Source organism: Babylonia areolata, chromosome 1 (assembly GCF_041734735.1).
Source record: "Babylonia areolata isolate BAREFJ2019XMU chromosome 1, ASM4173473v1, whole genome shotgun sequence".
NCBI lineage: Eukaryota > Metazoa > Mollusca > Gastropoda > Neogastropoda > Buccinidae > Babylonia > Babylonia areolata.
The window spans coordinates 30,604,607-30,617,104 of NC_134876.1; the positions used below are offsets into that span (position 1 = coordinate 30,604,607).

The window sequence follows — 12,498 nt, forward strand, 5'->3', positions numbered from 1 at the left end:
GGGAAGCAACAGCTGATACAATTGTCACTGTCCCGTTATCTGAGCCACAAAAGAGGTGGAAGGAGGAAGGTTACAGAATGGTTAAGACGCTCATCTGCCAATACAGAGATTCCTTGGGGGTCTGGGTTCGAGTCCCGCTCTCGCCCTTTCTCCCAGGTTTGACTGGAAATTCGAACTGAGCGTCTAGTCACTCAGATGAGACGATAAACCGAGGTCCTGTTTGCAGCACGCACTTGGCGCACTGAAAAAGACCCCATGGTAACGGCAGCGTTGTCCTCTGGCAAAATTCTGCAGAAGAAATCCACTCTGATACATTCGCAAATATATATATATGCATGCACTCATGGCCTGACTAAGCGCGTTGGGTCATGCTGCTGGTCAGGCGTCTGCCTAGCAGATGTGGCGCAGCGTATAAGGATTTGTCCGAATGCAGTGAAACTATATGAGCCGTTTCAGTGGCGTTTCTGCCATGCCAGTCATCTAGAGTCTTCTATACACGACCACACACAGGCTCGTGTGAGCCAACAGTCAACAGGACCCATCAATGTTATGTTGCCATGAGGCCAGACATCAGAAGAAACTTTGCACTACTGCTAGTGATTTGATCATGCCATTTAGGTTGGGAACTACTAAACGTATGCACACAAAGCTCCCTGTATCCCGGCCTCAACCACATCCGAAAGACACCTGTGTTGATGACCAGGAGCCAGTTGCACTGCTCGGACGGAAGAGCCTAGAATGGTCGTAACCCGCTGCTAACTGTGTGTAGTATGGAACTGACCAATGGCGTAGTTCGGAGACGCAGGCATTTAGTCACGTGTAACTTAACTGTCAAAAAGTTAGAACCAAGCAATGCAACTGGCTCTAGGACATTCTCGCAACACTTCCAAAGATGCCTCCATGAAATGGAAGACCCTTGACTGTACGGTCCTTCCCAATTAAGCTCACGGCATATTCTGCTCTTGGCAGGAGCCAGCCATGGACCGGAAAATATATTTTACGACTGGAACCCACGTATTTTTTTGTCAGTTAGAGGCGGTAACCACTTCGCCATAGCGGCTGATAAACAGTTGATATTTTGAGTGACTTCTTAGATAAATTCTGGACTTATTTCCAGCGCTGGGTGACCTTTTCCCGTTTTCTAAACCTCTGTGTATGAAAGAACCAAATGCAACCAAAAGGTTGCCTCTGCCAAAGTCATATTTGTTAAGGGAAAAAGAATATCAAATCTGAAATAGAATATGATATCAGTATTCTACTGAAATTACCATAGAAAAACAGAGAAGAAGCAGAGTTGAAATTAAAGATGGCTTAAGCTGAAAGTAAAGCTGAACCAAGTAGGTTAAGTAACCTCTTATTAAAGAGACCTCAAAGAAGGAAAAAGAAGTAAGGCTCAAATCAAACAGACAGCACACTGTTCTTCAGCTGAAGAATGAGGACGAAGCCAACAACAAATCAAACGACAAAGAGGGAAACGTTTTATATGACAGACAATTTTAACTTAGCACTATAGCAATTCGCCGTTCAAGAGACAATGAGGAGTACGCAGCAAATGTTACACTTAAAGGAAGATTCTGACTCTTCGTGAAAAGGAAAACAAACTGTTGTAATTGTTGCATCTTTATGATACTTAGTTATTATCACTTCTTTGTCTTCCATCTGTATTGTCATTGTCTATTACCAAACACGAATGAAATAAAGCGAAACATAACCGCTATGCAGTCAGACAATTTTTATATATTGTTTCCTCGGAAATGAAGAAATCCATCCAACTCTTCTACCTCACATAAGACAAAGAATGGTCAACATGGTTCACGGTAGGAAATGAGGAACTATCCAAATGTTCATGTCAAGGGCAAAAGACGACTGGCCACAAACCAGTCTGCCCCATTTTTTCCTGATTCATCTCTCTCGCTCAACATGATTCATCGGCAGTGTGAACACTACACGGATTTTCAGCCTCGGGGAAATAGGGTGACCTATCTCCTTTCCGTCATAATTGACGTACCCGTCCTGATGATTTATTCCAGATAATAAAGAAGTCCGATCAGTGCTGGTTGTGATCTTATCCGTTTCCATGTTCTGGACAGTGTTGGGGACAATCATTAGTTGGGACAGCGGTGAACGCCTTTCCTTTTTTTTTTTTTTAGACTGTGATAAATGATTGGTAACATATTTCTGGGAAGAATTGATAACAAAAAAAAAAAAAAAGAAGAAGGAGGAAGGAAAGGTGTGGTTCAGATAGCCAAAAAGAATACTGATGATGTACAAAACTGTAGCAGTTAAAGAAATGTTTGAGGAAAAACAGTCAAACCTCAATATCTGTACTTATAATACAAATAACGCATAAAATTTGTTACACTTTATTTCTGAACTTGTGACAAAATAACGATGAAACAGAACTTATGATACAAAAAACAACAACCAAAAACAAAGCACACACACACACCACACACACACACACACACACACACACACACAACCAAAAACACGATCGATTCGCTGCAGAAAAATGGAAGCAACATGAATTTTGCTGGCACTATTTGACACTCTTTCAGTTTATGCGAATCGACAAACGATAGACTCAGGTTTCGTCTCGTCCGGGGATCTCCAAAAAACATATTGTTGTTGACATCTTTTTTAGTTCACACACAGGCAGGCACAAGGATTTGAACACCGAACGCTCCAAGAGACGAGCTCCCACAGTATCAGACTCACCTGTGACACATTGTTTTCAAGAGATAGCACTACTCCCCTGGAAAGGATGATTCATTTTGTTCTCTCTCTCTCTCTCTCTGTGTGTGTGTGTGTGTGTGTGTGTGTGTGTGTGTGTGTGTGTGGTGTGTGTGTGTGCGTGAGTGGTGGTGGTGCGTGTGTGTGTGTGTGTGTGTGTGTGTGTGTGTGTGTGTGTGTGTGTGTGTGTGTGTGTGTGTGTGCGTGCGTGTGTGTGTGTGTGTGAATGCGCCCCACGCACGCTTCCAAATGTGCACATGCACATTCACGACTTTTGCACTAATGATCGTGTGATCTTTTCCTTCAACTTTTTTTTCCTTTCGAATAAAACCAAATCTTCACTGGCAGTCTTTGAGCAAAAGAACCATTCATTTGGAAGGAGTCGCCAGTTTGGCACGTAAGTGCAATGTGATACAAACTCCAAAATATGCCGGTCTTATTTTCATTGGTTCAAGATGGCAACTGGGTATACTACTGTTTTGGCTTTGATGACATCTTTATTTTTCAGGGACAGAGCTGTACGCAGGCATCTATCTATCTATCTATCTATCTATCTATCTATATATATGTATGTATGTATATCGAAAAGAAAATATTCGAGGAGACATTGTAGCCGAAACATGACTAACGAAACTTATGAGACTTCCCTCCATAAAGGCAACATGCGCACGTGTAAAGATTATTTTCTCTACCGTCTGGGTAAGGGTACAGTTTTTTTTTTCCTGTTTGCCTCACCGTGCACTGTCTTTTCCTCCTCTTCATCTCTCTCCTCTCTCTCTCTCACTCCACCCCTCTCTCTCTCTTTCTCTCTGTTCCTTAACTTTCTGTTTTCATCTTTGTCTCTTCATGGCCCACACACCAGCCCTCACGTGGTGATTGTCAGCACGGCCCGGAGCAGGGGACAGAGACCAGCCTGTGAGTCAGACACCAAGACACCAAGCTGGGTCGGAGGAGGACGCTCTCTGGTCATTTAAACGGAGCACAGCGAGTAGCCCTCTTCCGAATGAGAACTGGACATTGTAGGCCCCTTTCACACCTCTACAGACTGAGACTGTTCCCCTATTGATGAAGGCCGAAGTGGCACGGGGTTTACAGACACCAGAGCGTTTGCTGCAGTTCTGCCCAACTTTTGGTGCACTGAGGAGGGAAATCTGGCCCTGTGTGGTGGAACTCCACGACAAGATCTGGGGACCACCTGCTGCACTGCAATGGATGGCGGACTTCGTGCTGCAGACTGGACCATCTGACAGCAGGACCTGGAGAATGCGGAAGAAGAAGAAGAAGAAGAAGAAGAAGAAGAAAACACCTTTACAACACAGTGCACGGCGTCAGTCCGAATGTTTCTCATTTACGTACTTCTCAACACGGCGATGACAGAAGAAAATCATTCTATCTGCATTGCCGCCTCTCGTCCACAAATCCCCCTCGGGGACAAAACAAAGTGCCACACACTAGCTTCTTCCACTTTCCTTCCTGGCCAGAGAGAAAACTACCAAGTGCATGCAGCACGCGAAATGCTAGTTATTTAGCAAAGAACGAAAGTTATAAAGCCACAAAGGAGTATCAGCCTTTTGCTGTTTCACGGACGGCAGAAGATGCGCGCGCAGTTAATGCGCATTAAAGGTATTTCTCTGTTCCTCAAAGGACGTTTTATATCTAATTCAAGCCAAACGATGAGTGTAAATCAATGTTCTCTCTCTGTCTCTCTTTGTCTCTATCTGTCTGTCTGTGTCTGTCTGTCTGTCTGTCTGTCTATCTCTCTCTCACCTCTCCCCTCCACTCTCCCCCTATATCCACTCTCTCTTTCCTTTCGTCTGTCCCCTTTCTCTCTCCCTCCCCCCCTACCCACCAGCCCCCTAAGAAGGTAGCAGCATGGTTAAGACGCTCATATACGTATACAGAGAGTCAGCGAGGGTCTGGGTTCGAATTCCGCTCTCGCCTTTTCTCCCACATTTGACTGGAAAATCAAATAAACCGAGGTCCCGTATGCAGCACGCACTTGGCGCACTAAGAAAAGAACCCATGGCAACGAGTGTGTTGTCCAATGGCAGCAGAAACCCACTCTCACAGGTACACAAATATACACACATACACCCCAAGGCCTGACTAAGCGCGTTGGGTTATGCTGCTGGTCAGGAATCTGCCCAGCAGATGGGGGTAGCGTATATGGATTTGTCAGAGCGCAGGGACGCCTCCTTGAGAAACTGAAACTGAAATCTATTTGTCTATCTGCCTGTCTGTGTGTCTCTATGTCACACGTTCCCCTTTCTTTCGTTCCCATGACAACATATCTGAGGACTTTTTTTTAAAAGGAAGTCTGAAACCCCTACAATATATATATATTTTCGGGTTTTTTTCCCCCAAGGAAAATCAATAACAAGAGATGTCAATAATGACAGGGACGCACATTTGGACTACATCTGCAAATTGATTGAGGATTTTGGGATTTTCAAAGAATCCGTAGTTAGGTAGATGAAAAGAAGATAACAGCTTTCCGCCCATCAGTTTCCGGAATGTTCTGTCCATAAAAACAGTCATTGTCGAGCTTCGTCTAGACATTGTTTAGACATGCCTGAATTGGCTTCTATGACATCGTAGGTACGTCCGTCCCTTGTGTGACAGGGAGGAGAGAGAGGATGAGAGTGATGGTCAGGCACACTCCAGGACAGAGACAGGAAAATGGTCAATACACCAAAAATCATCCTCTCTCTCTCTCCGCCCCGCCCCGCCTCTCTCTCTCTCTCTCTGTTGTAGCGAGAATAGGGGACGAGAAAAGTGCCATTTTGCTCTCTCTCTCTCTCTCTCTCTCTCTCTCTGTGTGTGTGAAATTCGAAAGAAATGCTTAATTTTCAACGGTGAAAACTTGAAGAACACGAACCTGACCAGTATGCTTTTGATAGATGATGAAGTAAGAATAAGATCATAACGAAATTTATCGCCCTAACTTGGGATTTTCGGAAAAAGAAATTATCTTCGGAAGCCTTATAGTTATCGAAAACAAAAAACACTCTTGCCCTGATGCCAATTCCACAGTTTGTAATTCTGAATGACTTTATAGAAAGTTGGATGGGCGAACTTTTTTATTTTCCTTTTTTTTTTTATCTTAGCAATATGTTGTATTTTATGATTTTGTTGTTGTTGTTGCTGATTCTTTTTTTTACTCTTAGCAATGTGTCAATTTTTCTGTAAATCGTCGTTATTCTTTTATTCATACATTGTCCCCCTTGCCAAAGGATATTATTGTCAATGGCAATAAAACATGGCCGTGTCCATGTCCGTATCCGTATCCATCTCTCTCTCTCTCGCGCGCGCGCGTATGTGTTTGTGAGCGTAACAGTCACACATAGCATGAATGAAATGCTCTTCCAGAATGACTGACCGCGAGACGTCTGCATGCTGTAACGTCCATTTGAAGAAAAGGCGCTTGACAAGTGATGGTGATGGTTATTATCATTGCTGTTGTTGCTGTTGTTATCATCATTGTCGTTTTCATTATTACTATTATTATTGTCGTTGTTGTTGTTGTTGGCATCATCATCACCATCATCATCACCATCATCACCTTCATCATCATCATCATTACTACTACTACTACTATACATGAAGTTGAATTTGTTATTGGAAGGTAAGTGAAACAAAGGGATGAAAACAACAACAAAGAAGCACGCACACTCAGGCACACAGAGAGAGGTTGCTGTTGTTTTTTTTTTTTTTTAATGAAAACTAAAAACGAAACAAAAGGCACATTAACTTTTCCTGGAACTTTTTCGGTTTTCCCCATAACTTGCAGCAGTTTTTTTTTTCTTTTAAATAAACTTTTTTTTTCTGCACACGTCATGTGGTTTACGATACGAAGAGTGGTAAGAAACGAAGACACCCGTTGATGCGCATTTTATGCCCAGGTTTTTTTGTGTGTCGTAAAACAGCAGTCGGTTGACATTTTTATGTGGTTTTATTTTTTCATGCAGAATTATGTGCATTCTTGCGTGATGGCTCTCGCTGTTTGCTCATTGGCTAAAGCCAAAAGTGGACGTAAAGAAATGGGAAGCACTTTGCTGTTTCCACCCCTCAAAGGGATTTCTTAACTGCGGACGAAAACAAACAGTAAAGTCAACATGACAGGTTGCTGGGGATTTTTTGTTGTTGTTATGCCTTAATGTCTGTCCTTCGCTTCCCAGCCTACAGCCCCTTTCCTTTCATAATATTCTTTTCAGATCATTATGTTATTGTGTGTGCTCTCACAGCTATTCGCTTCCTGGGAAGTATCAAACAACAACACATTTCCAAGAAATATCACCGAAGGAAATTTCGCGCAAAATGCGCGTAAAAGGTTTCCTGCGTTGAGACTGATACTTTAATCCAGATTGTTGAACAGTTTGCGTGCTTGTGCTGACTGTAAGTGGGATTTTTGTTGTTGTTGTTGTTGTTGTTGGTTCTTTTTTTGGACACCCGCAACCACAAATCTCTTTACTATTCATCTTGGTCGCAGTTCGTTGATGTTTATCCCTGGAGAATTAGACACAGAAACAAAAAACTAGCAATTATGATTGTAATATGATGATGATCCATTTTTTTCTGTTGCATATAACCATGAATTTTATTTATCTTCAAATTAAAAAAAAAAAATATTAGGAACCGAAATCCGCTGACAAGCTAAGTGGATCCCTGAAAAGGCACGACCCGAAAAGTCGGAGCTGTCAAATGATATCCTTTGGGCAAATGTCTTTCATGCTCTACATCAGATAATTATGCTTTTGATAAAAGTGAAGAAGAAGAAGAAGAAGAAGAAGAAGAAGAGTTTTCAGGGAGGCAGAAATGTGAAGCGCTCGAGAACAAGAATTTGCCATCAAGCGGAAATTGTCGTTCGCCTCTCAACACCAAAATGACATTGACTACATACGGGAAAATGAGGTTTTTATTACACAGGGCAGTTGTGGGCCATTTATTACATTTGGTGCTCTGCAAATGCGACGCTCCAAGTATTAATACGTTCAGTGAAAGGATTTCAAAGAATTCACCAATGTCCTAGCGCTTTGTCAGTATGAAAATTGGGAGATGATAAAACAACAATAAAACAAAACAAACAAACAAAAACAAAACAAAACAAAACAAAACAAACAAGAGAGGCAAGGCCTTCAAGACTCACTTGTGATACACTTAAAAAAAAAAATCCAAGCTTTTTATGTACTGAGTATAATTTCAAAATGTAATGTTTAAGATGAGAAAGATCAGTTTAAAGCAAATTAAGTACCCTAGCATTAATTACAGAGTAATTTCCCTTTTTTACTATCTGCACCAAAACGTTTGCAAAATAAATAAAACTTCCATGCTTAGCAAAAGAAGTTCCTGTTTGAACAAAAAAATGAGAATAATGACTGCTCTTGTTGTTGGGTCAGAATATCAGATCAAAGTGCCAAGTTTAGAGAATACAAAAAAAAAAAAAAAAAAAAAACACCCAAAAACAAAAACAACAACAGTAAATGCAGTTTGCATATAATTAGGGCTTCATTATTATTTTTTTTGTGTGCCCATCCCAGAGGTGCAATATTGTTTTAAACAAGATGACTGGAAAGAACTGAATTTTTCCTATTTTTATGCCTAATTTGGTGTCAACTGACAAAGTATTTGCAGAGAAAATGTCAATGTTAACGTTTACCACGGACACACAGACACACACACACACACACAGACAACCGAACACCGGGTTAAAACATAAACTCACTTTGTTTACACAAGTGAGTCAAAAAACAACAACCCAACTTTTGACGATAAGCAGTTATATTTACAGGACATGAACATATATCTCTGTTATATCAGAGGATGAATGGATGATGCATACCACAGTTTTAGAACACGAAAAAGACATATCAGCTGGCCATCAACGTTTGAAAATTGCGATGGCCCAGTACTAAAAGTGACCACATACTATGCGTGTGTGTGCGCGCGCGCGTGCTTGTGTGTGTGTGTGTGTGTGTGTGTGTGTGCTCTCGACAACTAAATTCTTGTCTCACAGTATACTCAAACAAAAGGGACAGTATGAATACGCATAATTTGTGCGTGCATGCGTGGTGTATATGTTTGTGCGCATGTGCATGTGTGTGTATATGTGTGTGCATGCGTGTGTGTATATGTGTGTTTGTGTGTGTATGTGTGGAGAGAGAGAGACAGAGAGAGTGTAGTTTGACAGCTAAGAAAAGAAAAAGAAAAAGAAAAAGTTTACTCGAAACGATATGGACCCATTGTTTGGTTTTTTTGTTTTTTGTTGTTTTTTTTAACTGAAGAGGACAAACGATGACAAGCAAGAGAGAAAATTGAAGAATTCAAGAACCGTTTTCTATCAAAGAGACAGAGAGCGAGGCGTCATGAGAGTGCAGAAACGATGTTGTCTCTTCAGTCGGAAACGACAATGGCTTGCAGCAAAATGATACAAGTCACGATAGAATCGCCCAACCCCGTCGTGTGAAATCGAATGTGGACTGAACATCCATCAGTCATTCTTGCCTCACGACGTCGTCACATTGTTAGTCCCTTTGATCCTCAACTGGAAGAGGAGGACTGTGTGCAATTGCAAGCAACAGCGAGGAGAATAAAAGGCCGTATAATGCACTCTATCATCATTTCCTCTTTTTTTTTCTTCTTCTTCTTCTTTCTGTCTCTTAGCCCCCCCCCCCCACCCCCCGAACACTGATAGGAGGGGCTACACCGATTTCCTGCTCCAGAAAGGTTAGTGTTGTTCTCTTCCCTTTGTTATATCAACATGCCTTTGATCTATTCCAGAGAAGCAGGCTGGTTAGTTCTCGTCTGTCTGTAATATTCTTTTGGGGGAAAATAGCAAAGGGAGTGGGAAGGGAGTTAGGGGCGGGGAGAGCTTCTTGCTAAACAAAATCCACGCAGAACTGAGACATGATGGGAACGACTTATGACTTCTGCACACACACACACACACGCCCCCCCGGCCCCCCCTACATGCGCACCCTTCCCCCCCACACACACACACGCACGCAAGCCCAATCATGCGTGCTATTTTCCAGATTGTTACGCTGCTTCGCTGCAAATACAGCTTCCTCTGTGTTCAATGAGAATACCTGTGACATTGATCGGAGTGTTTTATATTGGGAAGCAATCACCGTGGAGGGGGAATCCCCAAAGGAAGGAAGATGACAAAAAGATTTGTTCCAGGTGATCAAGCAAGGATTTGGAGATGCATACAACACTTTGATGACATTGCAACAGTGGACGAACGGAACACAATACTAATGATGAGGTGATGGTGATGATGACGGTGAAGGATGAGGGGGCTCGGGAGAAAGGAGGGGGAGGAGAATGAGAAGGTAGGAGGATAAGGCAGAGGAAGAAGAAGAAGGAGAAGGAGAAGAAGAAAAAGAAGACGAAGAAGAAGAAGAAGAAGAAGAAGAAGAAGAAGAAGAAGAAGAAGAAGAAGAAGAAGAAGATTGATTGATTGATTGAATCTTTAATGGGTAAAGAATTAGGCACAGTAAAGGCCTTTTTACAATTCTGCCCATTTAACGACATAAAAAAATAAAGAACGAACGACACAAAACATAAAAATAAAGAAATAAACTGAAATAAAATAAAATAATAAGAACGACGAATAAGAATAGGAACTTGAATAGTCTATTAAAGGTAACAAAGCGATGAAAAACTGGAACAATTGGTACATTACATGTACATAGGTACTTACACACACACACACACACACACACACACACACACACACACACAAGAAGGAGAAGGAGAAGAAGACGAAGAAGAAGAAGAAGAAGAAGAAGAAGAAGAAGAAGAAGAAGAAGAAGAAGAAGAAGAAGAAGAAGAAGGAGAACAAGAACAAGAAGAAGAAGAAGAAGAACAAGAAGAAGAAGAAGAAGAAGAAGACATCATCTGAATCTGCCTGTCTTCTGAAGATGAACACCACCACCACCACCGCCACCACCACCACCACCACCAACAACAACAACGACTGAACAACAGCAACACCACCACCAAAAAGCGATAACAGCAAGGACAACACCACAACCAGAAAAAGAAACAGAAGAGCAGCAGCAACAACAGCAACAACAACAACACACCTACAACAACAGCAGAAACACCGGCGGCAACAACAGCAACACAACCACCACCACCACCAAAAACGACAACAAGGACAACACCACAACCAATAAACCGCCAGAAAAAAGAAGATAAGCAACAACAACAACATCAACAGCAGCAGAAGCACCACCACCAACAACAACTGAACAACAGCAACACTATCACCACCACCACCACCAAAAAGCTATAACAGCAAGGACAACATCACAACGAATAAAACCGCCAGAAAAAGAAACAGAAGAAGAGCAACAACAACAATAACAACAGCAGCAGCAATAGCACCACAACCACCAAAGAACAACAACAGCGAGGACAACATCACAGCCAATAAACTGCCAGAAAAAAGAAGAGGAACAACAACAACACAGCCAGAAAAGGAAACAGAAGAAGAGCAACAACAACAACAACAACAACAGCAATAGCAACAACATCACAGCCAATAAACCGCCAGAAAAAGAAGAGGAGCAACAATAACAACAACAACAGCAACATCAACAACTGCAGCAGAAGCAGCAACAACATCAACACCACCACCACCGCCACCACCACCACCGTCACCAAAAGAAAAACGACAACAGCAAGGACAACACCACAACCCATAAAAAGCCCGCATCAAACCCCAGCTCCAAACTAAAAAAACCCAAAAAACCCACGCCACCTTTACTCACCTTGCAACCCACGTCCCCCAGCCTGACGAGGTGCTCAGTAAGCTGATGGAACAGGAACTTGTTCACGATCGCGCAGTTGTCGATGATGGCCAAGATAGCCACGTGCATCTTGGACGAGCTGACTGTGGGCATGCGCAGAATGGTCAGCAGACTCAGCAGGTTGCCAGGGAAACCGACAACCAGGATGACCCACAGGAAGTACTTGTTGATGTTGATGGTGACGTCGTACAACAGGAAGCGTTCCAGGCCGAGGTGAGGAGATGAGGTGGTGTTGAGGGTGTCGTTGTTGGTGTAGTTGTTGAGGTCCAGCAGATGGCCGCTTTCGTTGGCGTTGGTGAAGGTTTGCGTCGCCATGGTGACCGTGAGAGATGAGGGGGGGAAATGGGGGTCAGACAAGATATTTTCTGGTTGCTAAAAGTAGTGAGACCCTGTGATGGTTTTGCTGCTGATGGTCGTATCACTGAAGCCTTCGGTGGGAAAACGGTGACTCTTTTTTTTTTTTTCAACTTTGGCGTTCTATCATCTTCTTTGTTATTCTAACCTCTTTTAGCTGTCGTGAAGACTTAATTTTGGGGACAGATTTCTTACTTGTTCAGTTTTTGAATTGTAAAGGATAATATATATACGTTCATTTCTTCTGCAGCTTTGATGATGAGGACTCATTAGTATGGCTTTATGCAGCTGACATCTATTCTTTTTCCCAAACAATGGATGTGCTGATGGTTTATGTTGTTGTTGTTGTTGTTTTTCCCATGCGCTTTGTACTTTGAAGATGTTGAAGATCTTGTTACGTCCAGGAGATTAATCAATGGCAATGGGTTCCTGAAACACGAGAAAATAAAATGTGGACATCAAGATCGCCCGTAATAACGTTGTTTTTGTTTGTTTGTTTGTTTGTTGTTTGTTTTTGTTTTATTATTATACAAAATCCCATTTCAAACAATCATTTCCGAAGGAATCAGCCATGTCAGTCTGAGTGAGTGAGAGA

At 42.2% G+C, this 12,498-nt stretch overlaps 1 protein-coding gene across 1 annotated transcript in view; it reads right to left on the reverse strand.

The window, feature by feature from the left end:
• The window catches only part of LOC143279673 (kappa-type opioid receptor-like), a 23,647-nt gene extending 11,783 nt beyond the window's left edge, over window positions 1-11,864 (reverse strand). The window contains exon 1 of the mRNA XM_076583789.1: window positions 11,511-11,864. Within this exon, the coding sequence (XP_076439904.1) occupies window positions 11,511-11,864 (354 nt within the window). The remainder of the gene's footprint in view (window positions 1-11,510) is intronic.
• Window positions 11,865-12,498: the final 634 nt, after the last annotated feature.